This window comes from Grammomys surdaster, unplaced genomic scaffold, assembly GCF_004785775.1.
Source record: "Grammomys surdaster isolate TR1022 unplaced genomic scaffold, NIH_TR_1.0 126133, whole genome shotgun sequence".
Taxonomy (NCBI): Eukaryota; Metazoa; Chordata; class Mammalia; order Rodentia; family Muridae; genus Grammomys; species Grammomys surdaster.
The window spans coordinates 4,432,546-4,457,841 of record NW_021620941.1 but is presented as its reverse complement, the minus strand read 5'-3'; the positions used below and the strand labels follow the sequence as shown (position 1 = coordinate 4,457,841).

At 49.1% G+C, this 25,296-nt stretch overlaps 1 protein-coding gene across 1 annotated transcript; it reads left to right on the top strand.

The window, feature by feature from the left end:
- The first annotated feature begins 270 nt into the window (after positions 1-270).
- Urm1 (ubiquitin related modifier 1) lies at positions 271-16,851 on the top strand. Its single transcript, XM_028757063.1, has 5 exons — positions 271-328; positions 4,809-4,879; positions 13,668-13,749; positions 15,789-15,837; positions 16,167-16,851. Exons 1-5 carry the CDS (start codon positions 294-296, stop codon positions 16,233-16,235), a joined length of 306 nt encoding a protein of 101 aa, XP_028612896.1. The 5' UTR covers positions 271-293; the 3' UTR covers positions 16,236-16,851.
- Positions 16,852-25,296: the final 8,445 nt, after the last annotated feature.

Genomic DNA, 25,296 nt, shown 5'->3' with positions numbered 1-25,296 from the left:
AAAACAGACTTGTAACCAATGAAAGATTAACAGTACGTGGCTCACAATCGTGTCATCGGACGGTGATGAGTTTCTGCCCCTAAGACGTCTTTCTTCAGGGAGTTTCTTCTTTCTTGTTCAGGTTTTTAGCCACGTCTGCAAATAACTTACACATTCAACTGCCCAGCCCACTGGGGCCGCCCCCTACCCCCGCCAGGTACCGCCTTTTCCGCTTACGCTACCAGGTGGCGACCGGAAATAAGCGGGCGCTCCGGAAGTTAAAGGGCGTGTCCTGCTAGTTTGGCTTCCTCAACATGGCGGCGCCCTTATGTGTGGAGGTGGAGTTCGGGTGAGTGAGAGCTGGGGCGTCGTGGGGAAGGGGCGAAGCCATAGGGCCTGAAACTCCGGATCTCCCTCGGCCTGCAGAGGCTACTGTCGTCCTCTGAGAGCCACGATAACCCCTTGGCCTCTGACTGGCGCAGTCTCCGTGGGCGACGAGGCCCTGAGTCCGAGAATAGAGACGCACACACGGGTAGGGAGATGCGTCTGGATTCCCTCTCCTTGGTCTGCATCGTGTAGAACTCAGAGGCATGACAGTGAGCAGGCCGTCTTTCAGCATGTTTTTCTAGTGCCGTTCCGAGCCCGACTCACCATGTCTGACTTTTGAGATTCTAAGGGAACACGAGTCTCTGTTGAATCATCTTCACTTCTGTCTCCAGGCAGCAGTTCTCGCCTAGTTTCTTCCTAGAGGAAGATGTGACCAAGATAGGACCCTTCTTTTTCTCAAACCTTGGAATTTTAATTAGACTTTAATCTCTTACAAAGTAGTTTGGTAAGTGCCTTCTGCAGAGTCCAGAAGAGATACAGGGATAAATAAGACGCTATGGAGGGAGAGACCAACATTGGCAGTATATTATGCACACGGTGAAAAGGTCCAGAATTGGGGTACACATCATTACTTGAAGGAACACAAGGAAAAGTGAAAATCGTCTCAAATCATTATTTTGTTCTTCCAATACACAGAATGTCTGTCGTGGTTTCAAAACCTGCAGAAGACAGACTTTGGAGCTGAGAACAGACAAAGAACTGAGGCTTCTAGAGATGGGTTGTTGGTTTCTAAATCATAGAAAAACGTGTGTGTGTGTGTGTGTGTGTGTGTATAGATGAACAAGCCAAGGTTGAAGTGAAGGAAAAACTAGGGTAGAAGTGTAAAATTCCTTCCAAATGCCTTCCCCTTGGATGCCCCCATTCCTTTCATATTGTCTCTTCACTGAGCAGTTCATTCACCAGTCATTTATTGAGTGTCTACCATGTGCCAGGCAGTGAGCCAGACACCAAGGATACAAAGATAAATGGCACTCTGTCTATTCCCTGCAGTGTTAGCATGTCTGTCCCTTGGAAGGGAATAGTCTCATGAATGTTAAGTGCAGTGTAATTAATGATATTGTCTCCATGGTTGGATCCAATTAGAACTACATTGGTCTGACCTCCTGTTTTACCTCGTCTAACCTTAGCCCAGCTAACACGTTGCCCTCCCACCTCCCAGACTGAGGCTAGGAGGGGACTTCCTGATGTCTTGACCTAGCCTCAGGAAAACTGAAAAGGAAGAAGCTACAGGTTCTCAGTGTTAATGTCTATTGGTAGCCAACTTGCCTTTCATTCTCACTCAGTGAGACCTGGTGTTTACTCAGCAGAGACGTGTTCTTTCTGCCAGATACTGTGCTGGCAACAGTAAGGAAGTCATAAAGTAAATAAGACCTTGCCCTCAGAGTTTATAGACCTATACAATTGCTTCTCTAGCCTCCACCTTCTTTGCCTCTAAGAGCAATATTGACTTTCAGCAAGGACAGGACAGCATTCTTTACCCACGAGTGCATCTCCTTCCACACCTCCCCAGATAAGTGACCCCTCAGAATTGCAGCTTCACTGGACATGGTGGCTCATGTTATCCCAACATTTGGAATGCAGAGGCAGTTGGATCTTTGTAATTTTGAGGCTAGGTACATAGTGAGAAGGCTTTCCATAAATAAATATACTTGTCAAACCCAGAAGCCTTCTCTCTGTCCTCCTGTTTCAGCATTGTTTGGAGACTGAAGCTCATGATACAGCTCAGGTTGGCCTCAAGCTTGCTATGTTAGCTGAGTTATTCCTACTTCCTGAATACTGAGATTATAGGCATGTGCCACCCTTACAGTCATCTTACATGTTTTTACCTCTGGCCTTTGATTGTGTCATTTGACAGATAGGCTTCACCTTTTACTGTGAATCTGAAAGGATTTCAAAGGATCTGTAATGCTCATCATTTTCTCCTCACTGGTCCTAGAAGTCTAGAAATTGTTGTCTCTAAGCACTGGGCAGACGGGATCCTCCTGGTGCCACCAGCACTGTCAGGTCCTATAAAAGGCATCTCATCTTTTTCTTGTTTGGACTAATTCTGTCATCTTTTGGCCTCCTGAACTTGTGGTATCAGAGGCAGTTTTGTTTGTTTTTTGAGACAGGGTTTCCCTGGCTGTCTTGGAACTCAGAGATCCATTTGCCTCCACCTCCCTAGCATTGGGATTGAAGGTGTGCCCCACGGCCGTCAGGCTTCTTCTGGTTTTTTTTTTTTTTGAGACATGATATCCAAGTTGGCCAGTATATCAAATTCAGTAGGTAGCAGAGGATCTCTTCAGTGCTGAGATTACAGGCATGTACTATCATGCCCAGTCTGCAGTGCTGACGATGGAATCCAAGACTTCCTGAAGGCACAGCAGGCGCTCCACTGAGCTTCGCTTCCTAGCCCTAGCAGAGCATATTTTGAGGACACACAGAATTGGAAGTACAGAACAGGCATGTTTGGGGTCCATCATTTCAACACTGTAATGACCTAGATATGAGATTCCCTTCCCTGAGTTTGGGAAGGGAGGCTGGACACACTATTGAGATCAGAGAATTAGAAGTCGTCGTCATATTCATTGATGTGGCAAATATATTTTTTTAAATTTCTGCTGTATGCCAGGCCTTATTTAATTTAGAGGCTACTTGTGTTCCGTGAGGTTTGTTCCGGAGAACAAACGTGGACGGGTAGATTGGTGGGTGGTGGTGGTGATTAGTTGGTTGGTTGGTTGATGGGTTATTGAAGCAGGGTCTCATGTAACATAAGCCAGCCATAAACTTACTATGTAGCTGAAGATATTGAATTCTTGTGTCTTCTGCTTCTTATTTCCCAAGATACACACCTGTCACTGGTGTTAGCAGATCACACCAGGAATTGAGGTATTGAAAGAAGATGGAAGCATCTTGATTTAAGTTTGAATGGCAAATCCTATAAAACAAAAGAAACTTTGGCCTTAGGTCTCTGGGGCCACAACAGCCCATGTCTGCCTCACTAATTCAGCGCTGAGGTTAGATGTGCCTTTCTATCCCTCCAGTTGTGCTGAGGGAAGTACTAGGCTCTCCTTCCGGACCTGGCCAACAACAGTGATAGGTCACTCAAAGCCTCAGTGCTTTGCTCTTCCTCTAGGAGGAAAAACAGATCCGACCTCAGAGCCTGGCACTACCAGGTTTGGCCACTCTTGATTATTTGCCTCCAGTTCCCACCCCTCTTCTGACCCTCAAGTCCTGAACCCCCTGCTTATGACCCTCCCCCAGCCCAGCTGCTGCATGTGCCAACCCCTACCCAGCAGAAATGAAGCTCTTGGAAGGGAATAAATGGAGGCTCTGTGTGGGCTTGCAGCTGAAATGGCCCTGCGCACAGCCACAGATGGGCCTCTGCTCCCCCTCCACATTTCTGCATCAACAAAGCGTGACCTTGTTTAGATGACAGTCGCCCCATGTCTTCCCCATGACAATGTTTGCCTTGCTTTTGCCTCCTAGTGGGCTGCCTCAGGACATCTCTGTTCCCTGAGATTGGAAAAGGGTGGTGGGGTAGGAAACATCACATCCATCAAATGTCTGTTAAGGCCTTCTCAGTTCAACCCCACATGAAGTCTGAGATGGGAATCAGGAAACCCACAAAAAGTAGTAGTGTGGGACACTGAAGGCCCTACTGCCTACACTGAAGTCCTGGCTTTGAGCATCTCTCCTGTCTTGACTGTCTCTTGGCTAGGTCCTGGGATGCAGAAACAAAAGGAACTCTGCTCTTGGGGGATCTCAGAAAAAGCTCTGGGGTTTCTTAACCCAGCTTATCACCCTTCCCCAGCCCAGAGAACTGGGCTTTAGGAGGTTTCTCCACTTTGTTAAATGAAATTAACAATGTCTGCTTCCTCCTTCCTTCCCTGGGATGACTAGAGAATGAGATGGGATGAGGATCACCCTATAACTGACAAGGTGATATGATTGGTTCTTAGTCAGTGCCAGCCCCAGTGGGCTCTCTCTGCCCCTGTTACTGTGTGCTCAGTAGTGTTGTGGCAGTGAGCAGGAACAGGGTTATTTCCACCTTATCTGGCCAGAAATGCACAGGGTCTCCAGAGCACCCCAGAAGGCGCCTCAGCAACATTTGGAATAAGATCAAGGCTTTTAAAGGTCTGACTGGCAGGCAGGGGTAGGTAGAGCCTAGTTTCCTTCTTGGGCAGGCAGTTCCAAAGCCTGTATTCTACTGCTGTGTACTAAACTGCCTCTCAAGAAAGCAGAGGAGTCAAGGAGGCTGCAAGCTTGGGGGTTCCACTAATAGTGAAAATGGTTTCCATTAACTTTACCACAGTAAAAAGGCATCTTGAGAGGCAGTCACTAGTTACTCTGCTGTTCTTGAACCTTGGTTTTTGCATCTCCTCAGCTTTTACCACAGTTATGAGACTCATCTCAGTCCTATGAGCAGTACTTAGCTGTCTTTCTCTGGGCTTCCTTTGTAGAGGTGGTGCGGAGCTCCTGTTTGATGGAGTAAGAAAGCATCAAGTCACCTTGCCTGGGCAGGAGGAACCCTGTGAGTATTGGATTTCATGCCTGCTCTCTGGGGCCATTGGGCATGAGTGGCTCTATGGTCTAAGTGGAGATAGTTTGGGTTGCTGTGGCTGGTAACAAGGCAAAACGGGACTGTAAAGTATGCTTTACCTTCCTTGCTGGGGCTGACCACCTCTGAAGGAAGGAGTGGGAGGTTGGTCTTCACATGGAGATGGCTGGACGGATGGCTCATCTGTTGAGAGCACTGGCTGCTCTTGCACAGCTCAGATGTTGTTCCCAACACCCACACATCAGTAACTCTAGTCTTGGGATTGAAGACCTTCTGATCCCCGGGGCACTGGGCATACTTGAGGTGTGCTGACAGATGCAGGCAAAACACTTTTTTTGTTGTTGTTTTGTTTTGTTTTTCGAGACAGGGTTTTTCTATGTAGTCTTAGCTGTCCTGGAACTAACTCACTCTGTAGACCAGGCTGGCCTCGAACTCAGAAATCTGCCTGCTTCTGCCTGCCAAGTGCTAGGATTAAAGGTGTGTGCTACCACTTTCCAGCTTGAGACCTTGTCTTCAAAAAACAAAGCAAAACAAAAAACTTACTAGTATATATAAAATAAATGACTCTTTAAAAAAAATTGGGCATGGTAACACACACCTTTCATCTCAGCAGTCAGTAGCAGAGTCAGGAGGATCTCTGTGAGTTTGAGAATAGTTTTGTCTACCCAGCAGGCTTCAGGATAGCCAGAGAGAGATCCTGTCTCAAAACAAGGGTGGGGAGGGGCTCAGCAAAAAGATGCTTGCCACCAAACCTGGTAACCTGGTTTGATTCTCAGGACCTATATGGTAGGAGAGACTCCCTCCGGTTGTTCTTTGACCTCCATGTAGGTGTATCATGGCACACACATGTGCACATATATACATATACATAATAAAAAAGGGAAAAGGGCTGGAGAGATGGCTTGGCAGTTAAGGGGTCCTGAGTTCAAATCCCAACAACCACATAGTGGTTTACAACCACCTGTAATGAGATCTGATGCCCTCTTATAGAGTGTCTGAAGACAGCTACAGTGTACTTACATATAAATAAATAAGTAAGTAAGTAAATAATAAATAAATAAAACCTTTGGGCCAGATTGAGTAAGGCCGGAGTGAGAGGGAGAAGGGAAGCGGGGGAAAGGACTTAAAAAAAAATAATAAAGGGAAAAAGAAAGGAAATTGCCATGGATAGTGGTGGCGTACACCTTTAATCCCAGCACTTGGGAGGCAGAGGCAGTTGGATCTCTGTGAGTTCAAGACTAGCCTGGCCTACAGAGTGAGTTCTAGGACAGTCAGGGCTATACCAAGAAACGTTGTCTTGGGAAACCAAAAAAGAAAGAAAAGTAAGAAAGAAAATTGCATGAGTTTTCTTTCTCAAGAAAGAAAAAATAGTAAGTTAAAAACAAGCTTTGGAGCTGGGGATGTGGCTCTGTGGTAGAGTAATTGACTGCCATGCACAAAGCCCTCCATTAATCCCTAATGCCACCAAAAGTGTCCTGCCGGGAAGAGCCAGGTGTCTGGGTTGAGGGGAGTGCCTAAATAGAGAGGAGGTTTTCAGCAAATACTTGGTAGCCTTTCCTGAATAGCTATGCTGAGCACCTCTTCCATGGTAAACCACACCCAGCAAGACCAGCGTGAGCTAGGAGAGCCTGTCCCTGTCTTCATTGTGTTTTTCAGTCCTTGCTTTCAGATTGGTGGTTGTTGGTAGTAAAGAGTTAATTTTCACAGGTCTGCCTGCTTGACTCACTATGGCCTGAAGAACACACTGACTGCCTTGAGCTGGGACAGAAAGTTGCCAGAGTTAAATGTTAGGGTAGCAGGATTGTGTGTTTCTGTTAGGGAAGATCCACAGATAATAGAGGTGACTGTAGTTTGACAGTCACATAGCCTTGGTGGCCTTGAGAGGAAACAAGGAATTCTCAGATGAAGCCTCTCCAAGACTCGCTCCTAAAACCTGGTTAGAAGTTTATTAAAACATCAGGCCATGCATGGTGGTGCTCACCTTTAATCCCAGCCTGCAGGAGGCAGAGGTAGCTGAATTTGAGCTCAAGGCCAGCCTGGTCTACATAGTGAGTTCCAGGACAACCAGAGCTATATAGTGAGACCCTGTCTCAAAAACAAAACAACAAAAAGGAGTTTTTTGTTAGTGGTGGGTTTCTCTGTGTAGTCCTGGCTGTCTCAGAAGTCACTAAACTCAGAGATTTACCTGCCTCTGTTCCCAAGTGCTGGGGTTAAAGGCATGCTATGTCTAGCTTAAAAAAAAAAAAAAAAAAAAAAAAAAGGAGTTTATTAAATGCCAGTTTGGGCTGCAGCTGTAACTTAGTTGAGGTTTGCTAGCATGCTCAAAGCCCTTTGTTCCCTCTGAGCACTGAGTAAATCAGGGCTCCCGCTGGGCGTGGTGGTGGTGGGGAGCAGCTAGAAGTTGGACGTTAGAGTGACCTCAAAGCCAGCCTTGGGACATAAGAGACTATATCCAAAATAAATACCACGAGTTATGGTCTATTTCCTCTAACAGTTTGTTTGACACAAAAATACCCACGTTTTCAGAGTTTGCTCCCCATGTCACTCACTGAATACTCAGCAAGTGGTGCCTGAGTAGTTCCTCTGCATGATGCTAGAGGTGTTTTTGATGCCTTCTTTGCTCTGGTTCCTGCTCATTGCTGACCTAGGAGGTGCCTGCCATTTCTACTGTTTGATTAGTTAGTTGATTTTTTGACTGATTGACACAGGAGCCCTATCTATTTAGCCCAGGCTGGCCCTTTTCCTCTGCTGCACCTTCACAGAAATATTCCACTTGTGCTCCAGTCATGTTAAAGGGTAGCTAGCAAGGGAGGGCAGGAGCTGAGCAGCAGTTCCTGGGCGTTTTAAACTGCTTAGCATGCATTTCACAGCCTCTCTGGGGCCAGCTGTTCCTTTCTCTGCTCTCCAGGCCTGTTTGCTGATCCCTGTCCTACCTCCCTCCTCTCCCCTCCCTTCCCAGTCCCTGTGCAAAATTGCTTTTGAAAAGATCCACTTTCTGCTTAATTAAACAATGAGGAGCGTCCCCTCACACATCTGTAAACCTCCTTCTGAGGCCAGTTTAGCCCACAAACTGCTCCATTCTTACCCCCATTCACTTGTAAATGGAGCCTCTGAGGTTCCCTCCACCCCTCTTCTCTTTCATTCCTCCCATGCCAGCCCTTTCTTCTCCTTTAGCTCAGGCCTGGGGTGGGAATCCTAGAAGAGCCCTGCCTTGGAGCCTAGGCTTACACTTGCTAGGGAAAGGGACACTTTAACTTATGGGTGAGATTTAGGGGTCCAGGTAGAGATGAGATGACACTTTAGTTGGCATGGGTCCTGTGCTCCAGCAGGCCCAGTGGATATGAGTGGTGGAGGACAGACTTCCACTTGGGAGAGAGCAGTTTAAACGAGCAAGCCCTGTCCCTGTGAGAAATTAATCTCTTCAGCTCTGAGGGCTGGTATTGGCACTTTAAGGCAGTGGTTTCTTCCTAGTGTTGGGACACTTTAATACAGTTCCTCATGTTGTGGTGACCCCAGCCATACTTCATAACTGTAATTTGCTACTTGGATTGTGATATGGATGTCTGATATGCAGGATATCTATCTGCTGCCTCAAGGTTGTCATGACCCACAGATTGAGAACCACTGCTCTAAGGAGCCCTGCCAGTGTGGGCTATCAGTATCTCCTAAGCAAGGAAGGCTCACGTGGGCAAGGGATTCTGGCAGGGAGTTCCTTGGTTTTTTTTTTGTTTGTTTGTTTTGGTTTTTTTTTCTTATTTTATCATACAAGGTTACCCAAGACCATTTTCATACAAGTATATAATAGACTTTGAGTATCTTCTCTTTTGTGACCCCCCCCCACTAAGTCTTTTGAGGTAGAGTCTCTTGGAGCCTAGGCTGGTCCATAAACTTGCTGTGTGGCCAGGGATGACCTGATCCTCCTGCTTCAACCTCCCAAGTACTGGACTTCCTGGCTTTCACCACCACGTTGTTCTCTAAGATCGGCACAGCATGTTTTCCACGACACAGCCACCTGTGGGTCAGGGCTCTTGCAGTGCAGAGTCACTTGAGTACACAGCTTAGAGCAGCCATCTGTGGAGAGAGAGTTGCCCCTGTTTGATGCTGATGGCCTGCTGCTGCGAGCATTTTGTCTCAGTACTCATAGCAACACTTTTGGATGTTGATTTTCATCCACATCTGTCAGGATAAATGATACTAATATATTGAAGTGAAATGATTTCTTGCTGGAGACTATCTAGCCCTCCGTGTAAGCCTTCTCTGTTTGGCCTTTAACTGGTCTGTTACAAAGCAGCAGCTTCTCTCCCCATTGTCCCCAGACAGATGCACTGGGAACCTGCATTGGGGTACATTCTTCCTTCTTGGTACTAAGTTCACCGCTGGCTGTAGCATGCACAGCCTTGGAATGGGAGTCTTCCCACACAGCCTGCCCAGAGGCTTGACCAGCCCCTGGCATCTTAGACACCTAAAATGGGAGGAAGATGGTAGGAGTGGCACCATGTGCTTATATCCCCAACTTTACATGGGAGGCTGAGGCAGGAGGATTGTCTGAGGTAGAACTCAGGACAGCCTGGGCAACCTGGGAAATAAGACCAGTGTGTGGGCCCCACACCTTCTCTTTTCTGTAGTTTGTTTGGTTTTTGTTTTGTTTGTTAGTTTGTTTTTTGAGACAAGGTTTTTCTGTGTAGCCCTGGCTGTCCTGGAAGTTACTGTATAGACCAGGCTGGCCTTGAACTCACAGAGACCCACCTGCCTCTGCCTCCTGGATGCTGAGATTAGAGTGCACACCACTGTGTGGCTGTACCTGCTCCCGTTTCTGTTGCTGACATCTTGCTTTCTGTGTGCACATGTCATCTATGGAAAGCCCAGGACTATCTGAGCAGTGGTACTCCTCTCGCTAAGGCTAGGGACCAGGCAATGGACAAAGCACGTAAAGAACCGACATACTAGAGAGTCTAGAGGAGACGGTTTCTTTCCCTGGATTCAGGAATAATTGATAGTCTAGGCACAGCTCCAGGAATCATGTTGGGATTATCTTATTTGATTCTTATAACAACACTTTTTTTTTTTTTAAGATTTTTAAGATTTATTTTATATATGTGAGTACACTATTGCTGTCTTCAGATACGCCAGAAAAGGGCATCTAATTCCATTACAGATGGTTGTAAGCCACCATGTGGTTGCTGGGAATTGAACTCGGGACCTTTTAGGAAGAGCAGTCAATGCTCTTAACCACTGAGCCATCTCTCCAGCCCATAACAACACATTCTTTTCTCAAAAAATTGTTTTTAGTTTATGTGTAGAGCGTTTTCCCTACATACATATTTGTGTATCATGTGCGTGCCTGGTACCCACAGAGAGCAGAGCAGAGCAGGGCGTCGGGTCCCCAGGGACTGGAATTGCAAGTGATGGTGCACCGCAGTGTGAGTGTTGGAGTCAGACCTGGGCTTCAGTTTGTTTAAAGCTTTATTTTTCTATATTTATGTATATTTATGAGAGAAGAGAGTGTGTGCCTACCTGAGAAGACTAGAAATAAGTAGTAGATCCTTGTGCTGTATTGAGTATACTGAAGGTGGTTGTGAGCTGCCCAACATTGGTTCTGGGAACCTAACACTAGTCCTGGAAGAGCAGCAAGTGCATAACCACCGAGCCATCGCTCTAACCAGCAATGCACTCTTACATCTTTTTTCTTTTCTTTTTCTTTCTTTCTTTTTTTTTTTTTTTGTTTGTTTTTCGAGACAGGGTTTCTCTGTATAGCCTGGGCTGTCCTGGAACTCACTCTGTAGACCATGCTGGCCTCAAACTCAGAAATCCGCCTGCCTCTGCCTCCCAAGTGCTGGGATTAAAGGTGTGCGCCACGACCACCTGGCTTTTTTAGTTTTTTCCTTAAAGGAAAGGTGAGGCTCTTGAGTCTCTTTTCCTGGGGTTGTATAACTAGGAATAAACGGAGTCCAACTCTAAACTACAAGTGGCAGGCATGGTGATGCATACTTGTAGTTCCAGGACTTAGGAGGTAGAAGCCCCAGGATTGGGAGTTCTTGACTACATAGCAAATTCAAGGCCAGCCTGGCTACACAAGACTCTTGTCTAAGGTAGACAGTTAAGACTGTCCAATTCCAATTTCTATGTTCTTCACCTTCCCCCTCCCACTGGCATCATGGAATAGAGTTTTGACAGCAGCATCCCTGAGCCTGCAGGCTTCACTCTGGGAATTGTAGTGGGAGCACCATGTTCTGTGGCAGGACAGAGAAGCATGGAAACATGTGTCCAGGGGTTGCACACCTCACCTTCTAGGGTTCGGGGGGAACAACCTCATCCAGAGTAGGTCGTCTTCCTGGGGCCTCTAATGCTCTTCCTCCTGCCTTCTGCATCCTGTTGCCTTGAACCTGCCAGTTGCATAGTGTCTCAGCTCTTTCCATATGTGCTTCTTCTGTCCAGAAAGCTATCCCCATCCAAGCCCATTCATCCTTCAGGCCTAAGCATCACTGTTAGCGCTCTTGGAAAGGCCTTTCCTGGTCCCAAAGGAGGTAGCACACAGCACTGTTAAGTAATGTCTGCTCCCTTCTTTCATGAAGAAAGCTCTGTATACATCTTGCTGGCCCCATCAGCACCCTAGTGCCTGCCATAGGATAGTTGCTCAATAAATGTTTGCCTTGTGAATGGCAGCCTCAGGAGGAGTGAGAAGGGAGGAAGGTAGGTGGAAGGTGAAAGTAAGGTTCTCTACCCCTATCTATTCCAGAGCCACCCCAAGCCACACTGTTTAACCCTTCCTCCTCCCTTGGGCGCCTTTGGAAGCCGACCATCTGGCTTGGAGCCTATTTGCATATTGTCTGGGCCTCAGCAAGCCAAGCAAGATGTCCCCGGGGGTGCATTTTAGGCCAGTCTGAGTGGCCCTTGCAGCCTGAGAAGGGAGCCATGAGTCCCACCTCTCCCCACCCCCAAATCCAGGCATAGGGACAATACAGGCTGCTGTGATACAGCAGCCTCACCATGGTAACAAGCTATCAAAAATGTGGGCAGGCTTGGAGTGGGGCAGGCAAAAGAGGGAGGGAGTGACCTCAGCAAATAGGAGCATCATGATAAATGAGCCGGCACTGAGCAGAGACTCATCCCCCAGCCCACCCCTCTGGGAGTCCATGGCAGTGTCATCAAGTGGATGACCCCAGCCTGACCACTAGCCTTTCCCCACTCCTGAACTATCTAGAGTGGATCAGAAGCACACTCTTTTTGGAGGGAGCCAGGGCTTGTCCCCAGAAGAATCCTGGACTGTCAGATACAGCCTGTGGTCATTGGGCAAATCTCTTCCCGGTTCTTCCTTCTATGTCTAAACACCCAGGCACAGCTCTGGCTGCTGAGGCTGGCTGAGGCTGGCTGATGGATGTGTCAGACTCCAGTGGTTCAATCGAACAGCCATAAGATGTATGGGCTAGAGGCTCACCAGACAGTGCCAAGATGGAGGCCAAGGGGAAGCCTCTCAACCTGGGCCTTGGGGAGGAGCCCAGGAGCCCAAGTGCAGCCTGAGGGAGGCAGCACCCTTCTTCCTTGCCTAGGAGACTACACACTTGCTTTGTTTAAAGGGAATTTTAAATTGTGAGATGACAGTTTTAGTCCATGAACACTGCCTGTTGCCCTGTAGGATGTTTGTGTCCGCTGCACCTTCCCACCTCCTGGCCTTACCCAAGACTAGACCTGCATATGCATTGCAGTGTGAAGCTCATACTGGGAGCAGAGAAACTTCCCTGTGTACTAGCAATCCTTTATTCCAGGACTTTGGGCTCTAGGCAGGACTTCTTAGGCCACACTCAACTTGCTTCAGCTTAGCCTCAGAGCTTTGTCTCAGGCATCATCAAAGGCAGCAGACCTCTTTAAGACACTGACTTTTTAAGACACTGACTCAGGACAGTTCCCCCTCCCCCAGGGCTTTCTAAATGCCACTTGTTTCTCTGGGCTCTTTGTCAAGTCACCTCTGAGAGCAGGACCTCCAAAGAGCCCCAGGAATAACCTGAGTATAGAAGGAGGTGGAGGTGCTGGGGGGCGGGGGGCAATTCTGCTTTGTTATAGGTTGGTCCTCCTAGGAAAGGACAGATAACCCTGGTAACCCTGGAGACCACTGCCTCCACGTGCTACACAGAGACTGGTGGCCATCCCACCAGAGGCAGCTCTGGGTGGCAGCATATCAGGGGAGGCCCTTGCAGCCCAGAACCTCTTGCCTAGTCAAGGTGGCCAGCCCCCAGGGCTCTGCAAAAGTGATTTGTCAGTGTCTGCTTGGTTAGGAGCCTTTTTTCCCTCTGCTAGAGGAAATTAACTGATGTTATCAGCTCAGCGATTGTTTTTCTCCCCTTACAAAGGGAAATATATGCAGACCCTGCTCATGAGCAAAGCTGAGGCCTCCCCAGCTGGACTGGCAAGAGAGATAAAGGTGGCAGTCTTTGATGCCCTCTAAGAAGCCTTGTTGAGGTAGCATCATCCTCGCTCTGTCCCCGAGTTCTTTTTTCTAATAATTTTTAATTATGTATACATACATGTGGTATATGCATGTGAGTGTATGTACATGCCGAGTTTAGAAGAGGGTATTGGATTGGAAGCATATGTGGTCGTGAGCCACCCAGTGTGGATGCTGGGAACTGAACTTTTTTGTTTCTGACAGGTCAATCAGGTTTCTGGGCCCTGGGAACCCCATGTTCACTTCCTTTGGTGTTGGGCACGGCTTTGAGGCCTAGGAATGAGTTGAGTTTGACAGTTTGTTCTGTGCCTCCCTCTCTAGGGGATATCCGGAACCTCCTTGTTTGGATCAAGAAGAATTTGCTAAAAGAGCGGCCAGAGCTGTTTATCCAGGGAGACAGTGTGTGAGTTCCCACCCCTATCCCTGAGCAGGGCAGAGGGAGGGAGGCTGTTTCAGTCCACGTCCTGGGGTTCTGAATGTCTCCTCCCCTGAGTCCTCTGGCCCATATTTTCTTGAACTCCTCTGAAGATAGAGCTGTGCTCAGTTCTGTTTCTATTTGTCTTACTACCACACTAGGCTGTTTGAGGCTATTAAACACCCATTTGAAACACACACCTTTAATCCTAGCACTTGGAAGGCAGAGGCAGGCAGATCATTGAGTTTGAAGTGAACCTGGTCTACAGAGTGAGTTTCAAAATAGTATGTATGTAGTCTTGAAAACAAAAAATGAAACCCAAACAAAAAAATCCATATGAAGGAAGCTTGATAAAATTTCCCAAAAAATGTGGATTATACTTCTCGTTACCACAGACTTGATGTGCGCAGAAATTCGGGTGAGTTACTTTGCTTCTCTGGGCCTCACTTATCCTCTGTATAGAAAAATACTATGAAAGCTGTATTGCCCTCATCCTGGTCTAGGACAGCTGTCCCATAGGCTTTTCTTAATGACAGAAGCACTCTTCAGTAGTGCTGTCTGGTGGTAGCTGCTGCCACTTGTGACTACTTGAACCTTCAAAGTTGGCCAGAGTGACTGAGAAACTAAGTGCTCCATTTTAAAAGTGTGTTGGTACACACCTTTAATCCCAGCTCTTAATCCCAGTTAGTGGCAGGTGGATCTCTGAGTTTTAGGTTAGCCTGGTCTACAGAGTGAGAGCCACACAGAGAAACCCTGTCTTGAAAAATAACAAACAAACCTGTCTCAATAAAACAAAACAGAAAGGTCAAGTATAAGTTTGCCACAAGTTTGAAGACAGTGTGGGGACATAGCAAGACTCTGTCTTAAAAATCAGACACAGGCTGGAGAAGGCTGAGGTTAAGAGCACATGCTGGCCGGGCGGTGGTGGCGCACGCCTTTAATCCCAGCACTTGGGAGGCAGAGGCAGGTGGATTTCTGAGTTGGAGGCCACCCTGGTCTACAGAGTGAGTTCCAGGACAGCCAGGGCTACACAGAGAAACCCTGTCTCGAAAAAACCAAAAAAAAAAAAAAAAAAAGAACACATGCTGGTTCTCCAGAGGACCCTGATGTGATTGCCAGTACCCACACCGGGTAGCTCTGCTGTGCCCACGGTCATCTATACACACTTACACAGAATTGAAAATTAAATATCATTCAAAACAGTCCAGTTTTGTCCTTTGTCATTGAAATAGGTACATGTGATCAATGGGTTCAGCGTGAGGCACCACAGAGACAAGGTCCCAGGTCACTGCAAGCATATGTCCACTTAGACACAGAGAATTTCTCCACCCATTCCAACCTGCTAGAGAAGGCCCAAGTTCCTCATGTCAAGTTCTTTCACTTCTAAACAAGGATGGTCTTCTGTGTAAAGGAGGGCCACAAGACTGTGAGACTCATCTGCCTTCAAGCATGGGTCCCCTGTGGCCCAGGACTGCTCTCCAGTCTCCCAATTTCTGCCACAGCAGTCCTGGAAGCCACCTGCAAGGACATCAGTGTTCCCTGGACCATTGCCAGTACGTACCAAGACAGACTCAAGCATCAGGTGCTTGATCCTGTCCAGGAGAGGTACCCTGGAGACATAGAAGCCCAAGCCCTTTCTTTCCAGAGCCTAGGAGAGTCAAGCTAGACACAATTTCTTAAGACAGTGGCAAGCAAGCCCTGGGCACTATATTGTTGTACCCTCAACAGTCCTTGTGGGTCAGACCTTATAATTGGCCCTGTCTTCACATGAAGGAGGCTGATCCTCGGAGAGGTACAACAGTTAACAACACCTTTCCTGAAATCTAGGCAGTAGGTGATGCTGACTTTGCCCACTTTCTTTAAGATGCTCTCCAGACCATGATTGTCTGACCTTTTTTCCTGACCATGTAGACTGTGGCTTTCACTTGTTGGGAAATCGGAAGGAAAGGTTCCCCCACATTCCTGCACCCCACAGATTGAGCCTCCCACTGTCTACTTCCTGCTCCTCACTACCCTCTTTCCCACAGGCGACCAGGAATCCTGGTGCTGATTAATGATGCCGACTGGGAACTGCTGGTCAGTACGTCCAGTGACACCACCCCAGCCCCTGCCTTCCCTGCTCTAGTGGGAAACCCTGGGCTTCTGTCGGGGCTGGGTAATCTCTTTCTCATTTATGCTTCCTCCCACCCCCAAATGAGCCTGTTCCTGTATTCTGTCTCAAATGAGGGAGGGAAACTGGGAGCTTACCCCTCCTGGAGATTTGAAAGTTGATGTGATGTGTAGGCTCTCCATTTTTCTGGTGAGGGTTTTCTTTCTTTCCTGGAGCACCCACCTTTCTGTGTCCCAATACCTGGAAATGACCTGGACCATGTTGTGATGGTCCCTGCCCCTTTTTCCTGACCCAGGGGGAGCTGGACTACCAGCTGCAGGACCAGGACAGCATCCTCTTCATCTCCACACTGCACGGCGGCTGAGGCCTCCTCCATGAGCCCAAGCACCTTTGCAAGGGGAACACAGGACAACCACAGCACCCCTCGGATCTGCTTCCAGGTCCTCAGTCCCCCTTGGCTGCCTCCTTCCCTGATGTACCCCTGAGCTTCCTCTAAACAGGGAAAAGAGGCCAGGTGCTAAAAATGAGCCTTTCTGGGCAAGGCACGTGAGCTGGGAGGGAGAGCAGCCGCCTGAGCCCAGCACTCCTCCCAGCAGCTGAGATGGGGGAGGGTGCTCCTGTGCTGTGTCAGGAGTGGAGGGGGCTCTGTGCCCAGGTGACCCAACTGCTTGCCACTCCTGAATCTTGGTGTATCTAAGCCCTGAGTGGTTGCCTGGAAGGCACTCCAGTTCCTGAGACATCTTCATGGAGAAGATGGATGGACTGGAGTAACTGATGAGAAGCCCCTCCCTTGCTAAAGATTAGAGGGGCTTCCGCCTCAGTTTCCCCATCTGGACACAGAGAGCTCTGCTTGTTCCCCACTGATGTCATTATGGAACCCCAGCTGGGGTCCCCTATTCAGTGCTCACCTCCCTCCCCGCCACCCAGCAGCTGCTCTCCTAGCCATACCCCTCCTCCCCGTCCCCCCCGCCCCCGCCCCTTGACCCGGGCGGGCCCCCCCCCCCCCCCCACATAGGCCACCAGATGGGCTCCTGAGACACTTTCCAGGCTGCCTACAACTCATTCTGTTGAGGGTAGAGAATGGAAGGAAGTAGCCTAACCTTAGGCAGAGGGGGAGTAGGGCCTCAGCTTGTATAACTCCAGGCTCCTGAAACAAGCAGGATTTGGGTGTACAGCCCCTAGTAGACAGAAGGCTGTGTCTCCCCACCCACCCACCTTTCTTCCATCCCTTCTGGAACTCTGGAGACTTCATGCCTGCAACAGCTGGCCTTGGGCAAATAAAAAGACTAAGTTGTTTACTAGCCTTGCTTCATCCTTAGAGACTGGCGGTACCCTGTATCCTTCGGGTCTGTGGGTTCTAATACAAATGCCCTGTTCTGAGCCCAGACTCAGAGATGGCCTTCACCTGAAAGGTAAAAACATGAACTGTTCCAAAGAGAGGGTGGATCAGTAGGACCCTCTGGATTGGAGGGAGTGTAAACCCTTAATGCCCAGCCCATATCCTAAGCCAGAGATGCCCATCAACCAGTCCAAAGCTAGGCTTTGTTCTGCCAGCTGCAGTCAGCTGTCCCAGAACTCAGAAGAGGCTGGACTAAGACTGCTAAGTTAGACTGCTGAGCCTCAGACTTTACAACTTGCAGAAGGAGCTTCATCTGACCCAAAATGTTGCTTTTCACAATGTCAGTAAGGTGGAATCCTTCACCTCGCATAGATGAGAGTGTAATATTGTGGGCCAGTGTTGAGGCGTAGAGAACAACAGACTCTCATGGAGAGCATTCTCATGGAGAACAACCCTGCTTATGAGCCGGTTCCCAGGCAATGCTGCACAGCAGACCCTTGGGCTTGTGTGGGTAGGGACAGCCAGTGTTGGGGCCAAGTGCAGTTGAGGGTGTGCTGAGGTCAAGCCTTGTCATAGTTTTCGTACTATGACATTTTTAGAGTCAACCTGTCCTGGTTCCTGGGCTTCAGCTACTGGACAGAAGTGCTGGGATGCCTTATGCAGCTGATGGATGGGAGGGTGTGGGTAGGGCTCCTTGCTTTTATGGCACCCCAGTTTATGCTTAGCATTTAGGAGGATGGGCTGAGGAAACCAGCTTTCCCCATGTGGTGCCAGGGCCGTTGTGGAAATTGATCAGAGCCTATTCACTCTAGTCCACTCAGGTGTTTCTTAGTTTCTAGCAGAAACGGGTCAGAGACAGGTGACTCACTAAGCACCAACAGCGCCCAGCAGCCCCCCTCCCATGCATCTCGTGGCCCTTTCTTTTGAGGAAATAAACAAGTTCCACTACCTCCGAAGATTTTTTTTTTTAATGAAAAGGATTGATTTGTCCAAGTTCTTATTTCCAAAGCCGTGACGATTGCCCGGCTGGAGCGCATCATTCCCCAGCTTGTCGGTTTCTGGCAGCAGCGGGAGGCACAGCCCATCAGTCGGTCCAGAGGAGCTTGTGGGAGGGGTTGGTTGGCTGGTTTGGGATATGCGGGTTGATTTCGGGTTTGTTTTTTGTTGTTGTTTGGGGGTACTGGTCAGGGGACAGGTTGAAACATATTCAAAACGAGTTAGCAAAAGAATTTTGCTAGCATCTACCTTCACCCCCCACGAACTGCGGTTCTGACCAAGAACGGGCAGTACGAACCACATTCGGGTCCCACCGCTGTGTGCCAGCTTCGTTCCGGCCGAAATTTGAAAGCGGGGAAACCAGGCGTGATCGACTGGAGGACCCTGCCAGCCGACACGGGTCACCCACAGATGAGAAGGAAAGAGGCGAGGATGAGGATGGCGGCGCCAGTGGCAAGGACTTTTTTCCCCCTTTTGCGTGCCAGTCTGGGGCCACTATGCTCCTTCTGGGACTGGCGGCCCAGGGGGTCTCCCAGCGTGGACCTCCTCTCTGTGGCCCCGTCTCTGTTGAGCCCGGAGCTCAACCACAGATGTCCAGCCACAATTCTCGGTTGGCCGCAGACTCGTACAAGAATTGCGTTTGGACAATCAGTGGCGAAGCCCCTGAGTTCAGGGCCCCGGTCCCCCTCGGGGTTCTGCCTGGCTCCTTAAAAGCGCACACCAGATCTCTGGAGCTGCATATCGGAATACCTCACAGAAGCTCGGCAATCGCAGCCCGTCCCGCGGTAAGGTGGACAAGCCGGTGTCCAGATCCCGGCCCTGCTAGGGCATCCCCATCGCCCCCACGGCTTGTTTCCTTCCATAGTAGCCAAGGGTCCCTAGAGTAACCCGCGTTGTGTCTCTGGGCGGCCCCAGCTTAGAGGAATATCCTGTCAGGCCCAGGGAACCCCAGTACCCTCTCCCCGCCCTCGGGCTGGGCTCTGGGAATCCAGAAAACTGGTGCCCGAGGCCAGTGGCGTCTCTTGAGCCCCGGCTCTGGGATGCTGGACTCAGGGGGACCCCTCCCCAGCCTGGCCCCGCGCACGCACCGGCTCGGGCGCTCTCTGCTTCCTTGTGGCTGAGTCGCGGGTGGTGGTAGCCCGGGCAGCGGGGAGCGCCGGAATGTGCCGCCGGGTCACCTGCAGCGCCCGGGGAGCCGGACTGGGAGCCGGCGTGCTGGCGAGGCGCAGGGCTGAACCCGAGCGGGCGCCTCTGGCGGCTTGGGGCCGGGGCGGGCTTTTAGTGGGCCGCTCCAACAATACGGGCCTGGCGCGGAGAAAGGGGCTCGGCTGCAATTGGTACTGGATTTGAATAACGCCACGGGGCCATCAATGGTCATTGTGTCGACGGGTAATGAATCTCCGCTGTCTCTCGGGCTGGCCAGGCAGCTGCAACCTGCGCTCAGGCAGCTCTTAAAGACATAGCATGCCCCTCCCTGGGGGCTGCTCCCCCCACTCTGCACCGACCGGACCCTGCGCCCTCCCACCCCACTCAGCACTCCCAATGCCCCGCCTGCTCGCTCAGCTTGACCCCTTTGCCGGTGCCCCCCTCCCTCCAGGGCCAGGCACCCACATCTCGGTCCTGGACCCTGGACCTGAATGAGGCCTCTCTGAGCTTGGCTGAGTTACCCAAGAGTAACCAGAGGACCCCAGGATCTTTTAAGCCCCAAGCTTCCTTCCAGTTACATCTTTATCTATATTGAGTCCTCACTCCTTAAAGCTCCTTCCCAGCGATTTCTTCGTAGTGTGAGGGGGTAGCGGTCTAGAGGTCAGAGGGTCACCCCTCTTAGAACGCTCATCTGAAGAATAGGAGGGAATCATATAGTCCCAACCAACATGCTGAAGATGCAGTCTCCAGAGACCACACCCCCAAGAGGGATCTGAAGGGTACCCCTCCCCTCCCTAAAGACAAGGGCTTGATCCCCAGGGTCCTGGACCCTTAGCTACAGCACCGATGGATGAAGGATGCAGGTGTGTGTGAAACGGTGGGCAATCTGTTAATGCTTGTCTCCTGTATCTTTCTTTGGATGGCCCACCCATCCAGAGGATCAGGAACTCTGTGGAAGATCTAATGTGTACCCTGAATGGGTCTGATACAGAAGAGGTCTGGTCAGCTGTTTGCATACCATCCAGATCCCCAGCCCCAGAGATCAGCCTGGGGATTGTCACCCCAGTGAGTGTCACATCCCAGAGGGGAGTGAGTGGTGGTCTTCATGCATCCTGCCTTCTATCCACCCCAGGCTTCCCAAACACTCTGCTTCTTCCATGGCACACCCTGCACTCCTGCCCTAAAACACTCCCATGTTCTTCTGGGCATCCCTGCCATGCATGTAGCTGCATTGTGCTTACATTTGTCTGGCTCTCTTCACTGGTACAGGCTGATGGGGTGGATCTTTGTGCCTCTGGAACCTACCTAGTTCAGTGCCTTCCCTCAACCACTCATTAAATATGTGGAGGCATCTGCATGTCCTGTGACTTAAAAATCAACTACACAAACTTTTGGAGTTTTTCTTAACGTTGACAAAACATGGTTTCAGGGTTTATAAGAGTGGGATCCCTGCTAGCTAAAATTTCAAGTTCCTTGATGTTGACAGTAAGTTTGCTGTGTGCCAGGCATCAAGAGCCTATAGTCTCTGGCTACTGGGGCAACCAAGTAAGAGAATCACTTGAAACCAAGAGTTTCAGACCAACCTGGGCAGTATAGCAAAACCCATCTCCTGTATTGAGTGATTAAGAAAGGCAGCAGCTTGCTGGATTCTGGCAACAACCTTCGAAGTGGGTCTGTTATCAGCTCCATTTTACAGATAAACAACTCAGTGGCTAGGAGTGACGGGAGCAGGGTCGGACCTAAGATTGCCCAACCCACTATAAACAATTTTCCAGGTCTTTCATTAGCAGCTACAGAGGAGCTGGCCTATGTGTGCTCCAGGCAGTGGCTTCTAGGAGACTCTATAAATCATAACCCACTGCAGTCTGGTGTGAACTCAGCCTGAGTGGATTGGGCATGAAACTGCAAGAACTGAGAGCAGGAAACGGCTTTTTCCTCCTGCCATCTTCTCCCCACGTTACTACGGCGGGTTTGGTTTGGTTTGTGCTACTAGGAATCTAACCAAAAGCCTCAAGTAAGTACTTCTCCACAGACTGATATCTGAACTTAAGCTGCTCCACTCTTACCCATTACCCGCAGGGGATGGGGAGCCGGTGAAAATCCATTTATGGAAGGACAGGCATTCCCAAAAGAGTAACCCAGCTACATCGGAAGCAGATCATAGAGAATGGAAGTCCAGAGAAAGAAAACTGAGAGTGTGGGGGTAAAGACGGACACTGGACACTGTCCCAGGCAGAGATTCCAGGGGCTCCCAAACCAGCAAGCAAACAAGACCATGACAAGTTCTGAGTAAAGATGGGATTCCCTGGGTCTGGAACTCTGAGAGTTTCAGATACATCGGAGGTCAACCCTGCCAGGCTTAGTGGGGCTTTGGGAGGATTTTACCCTAAACGCTTTAGGGATCCTGAAAGGCCCTAGGCAAGTACACGTTTACATGTTTAAAAATTGCTGGGGATGAAGTGGGGAGGGAGCAGAGAAGTTGAATGATTTGAATCAGACCAATTAAACTACTGCTGGCTTGCTGGAGAAAGCTGGCATAGCAGGGTGGGGTCCATCATGTTCATGCCAGTCTGCACTGAGCATCATTTAGTGAGCACCTAGTGTGTACACTGACAGCTAAAGGAGGAAAAGGATCAACTGCAGTTATCTCCCTGGAAGTACCTAACCAGTGGACAGATGGACAAACAGATATCTAGGTTTCTAACCAACCCCACTGGAAGGAGCAGAGCAAGGGCATGCTCTGAAGTGTTGGCAAATTTCTCTGAGATTGTAGAAGGCAGAGATTCACTCCAACAGGAAGAAAGAAGGAAACTTCCTGAAGAAGCAGCATTACCATGGGCTTCTAGGGCAGCTATGGATTCTTAGGGGCTCAGCCTTGGTACAGCTTGTACAATGTGAGCTCCTTATGCTTGCCCTCTGCAGTGTTGGGAAAATCCAAACATTGGCACCTGCTTCCCATGAGAAAGACTCTATCACACCTCTACCACACGTGTGCATACAGCTATACACATACATGTTTGGGCTTCAGTGTGCATTCAACCCATCTAGCCTTTAATGAAAACCAGTTCTCTATTCACAAGTGAGGTTTGGCAGACCACACCTTTAATTCCAGCACTTGGGAGACAGAGGCAGGCAGATTTCTGAGTCTGAGTCCAGCCTGCTCTATAGAGCAAGTTCCAGGACAGCAAGAACAGAGAAACCCTGTCTTAAAAAAATAAACAAATCTCAAAACCACAGAGAGAGAAGGGGGAGTGTAGGGGGGTAGGAGAAAATCAACTCTCAGAAAGAAAACGGCACTTGCACACTACCCACAAGATTGGCATTTTGCCATGGACTGGACCAAACACTGCCCAGCATGAAGGACATGCTCAGGAAACATGTGTTGAATGAATGACAGATATAAGGTACATGAATGAATGCTTTACTAACGTAACAAATAAATGAGTAGATGAAAAAGAAACCAACTTTAAGACAATTGGGCAAAAAGCCAGGTGTGGTGGTAAACGCCTGTAATACTAGAACCTGGGAAAATGGAGGCAGCAGGGTTAAAAATTCAAAGCTTGAACAGGAGAGCTGGCGCTAGTGAAGAGCACATATTGCAGCTGGATGGCAGTGGTGCATGACTTTAATGTCAGCACTCAGGAGGCAGAAGCAGGTGAATCTCTGAGTTTGAGGCCAGCCTGGTCTACAGATAAAGAACCAGGACAGCCAGGGCTACACAGAGAAACCTAATCTTAGAAAACCAAAGAAAAGAAAGTCAACAACAACAGAAATATGAGGACAGAGAATACAGCACGAAGTAGGGCATTTGGCACTTGCCTAGCGTCCCCCAAGGCCCTAGTTTTGAACCCCAGCATTGAGGTTTTGGGGTTTTTTTTTTTTTTTGACTGGCCTCGAACTCAGAAATCCGCCTGCCTCTGCCCCCCAAGTGCTGGGATTAAAGGCGTGCGCACTGAGTTTTTTAAAACCAGGAAACAGTTGAGAGAAACTCAGTGGGTAAAGTGTTTTGCTGCTGAGACAGACGCCCTAAGTTTTTCCTGTGCCCTACATGGTAGACGGAGGGAGCTGTCTCCTGGACGCTGTCTTCTCACTTGCATCTGTCCTGTATACACATCCACCCATCCACACAGAAGGAGGAAACGTAGTAAAAGTAAACAAAATAAAAAAACATAAACAAAATAGAAACAGTGCAGAGTAAGGATATAAACGTTCATAGCCAATCAGCTGAGCTGCTGGGGGTGGACTCAGAGGCACTGCAGCAGTAGGGAGCCTAAGAAGGTTGGAAGGGCTCCACACTGAGCTTCATAGGCAAGCCCAAAGCTCAGAGCATGAATGGCATGCACCCCAGAGCAGCTGTGGCTACAAGCTCCCCAGAACCTAGATCTCTGCTGGACATTTTGAACTCTGTGGTCTTGGCTCCTGTCAATCTAAGTTTCATTCTGACCTGGCTGGAAGCCAGCTTGGAACACAAGAAAGTCTTTTTTGTTTGTTTGTTTGTTTGTTTGTTTGTTTGTTTTTCGAGACAGGGTTTTTCTGTGTAGCCCTGGCTGTCCTGGAACTCACTCTGTAGACCAGGCTGGCCTCGAACTCAGAAATCTGCCTGCCTCTGCCTCCCAAGTGCTAGGATTAAAGGCATTCACCACCACCACCCGGCATTTTTTTTTTTTTTCACAAGAAAGTCTTGCTCCTCGATATACCCCCTTTGGCCAAAGTTGGCTCACTCTGAGCTCCAGGGACTCTCCAGAGAGCTCTCTAGTGGTGGTGGCTGGCCAGGTGGCCCAACTTTAGAAATAAATTTTAGAAATAAATCTATAACCCAACACATGAAGTCATAGATGCTAAGTCCCCTGCCCCTACTTGGGATCTCTTCACTCTGTATTTCATGTTGCAGTTTGCAGAAGATATTCTCCTCTGTGGGGAGGGTATAAGCAAGCCTTTCAGTGCAAAGTAGCCATCGTGAGAGCCAGACATGAGGCTGCACCCACGCAATCTCAGCTACTCAGGTGGCTAAGACAGAAGAATCCCACGTTTGAACACAGCCTAGGCCACTTAGAGAAGCCTGCTTCAGCTGGGCAGTGGTGACGCATGCCTTTAATCCCAGCACTTGGGAGGCAGAGGCAGGCGGATTTCTGAGTTCGAGGCCAGCCCGGTCTACAGAATGAGTTCCAGGACAGCCCGGGCTATACAGAGAAACCCTGTCTCAAAAAACAAAAAAAAAAAAAAAAAAGAGAAGCCTGTTTCAAAATCAGCGATAGGTCTGGGGAGATAGTCCAGTCATCGAGCACTTGCTTATCATGTGCAAAGCCTTGGACTCCACTCTCAGTACAAAAAGAAGGCTGACACCATCTGACTAGCAGGCTTCTTCCATCACATTGTGGTGTTGTCTTTCCTGATCTGTCTTACTCTGTATGTGTCCAGTTTATGAGTTACCTTGTCTGTCTCTGCACTAGAATGGATGGCTTGTGTGGACAGGATCATGTCCCATTCACCATCTCCAGCACCTAGAAGAACATTTCATCCTTAATAGGTGCCTAGGTCAGGATCAAACAAGCATGGACCGCTGTCATCCATCAACTATGATATTCTGAGTAGCATATCACATACTAGACATTTGTCACGCACTGCTACATCCCTGGGAGAGAGACTAGCTCTCCAGTTTACAGACCAAGGGCACAAGGCTGGGAGAGACTAAGCCCTTCCCCTGACACCCCATGACCCCATCCCCTCTGGAGGTTGGAGTTGTTGGAAGGTACTAGGACTTGAGCATGCTATCTGGTTGTATGTATAGAAAATATTCACAATGGGGAAATCTGTAGATGCAAGGTAGATATGTGGCAGAGGCAGTCAGATCTCTGAGTTCGAGGCTAGCCTGGTCTATAGAATGAGTTCCAGGACAGCCAGGCCTACACAGAGAAACCTCATCTCAAAAAACAAAGAAAGAAAG

Coding starts and splice junctions, on each gene's coding strand:
- Urm1 (XM_028757063.1), top strand. CDS start 294: ATGGCGGCGCCCTTATGTGTGGAGGTGGAGTTCGG. Junction 4,880..13,667: donor GCCTGGGCAGGAGGAACCCT/GTGAGTATTGGA, acceptor CTCCCTCTCTAG/GGGATATCCGGAACCTCCTT. Junction 13,750..15,788: donor TTTATCCAGGGAGACAGTGT/GTGAGTTCCCAC, acceptor TCTTTCCCACAG/GCGACCAGGAATCCTGGTGC.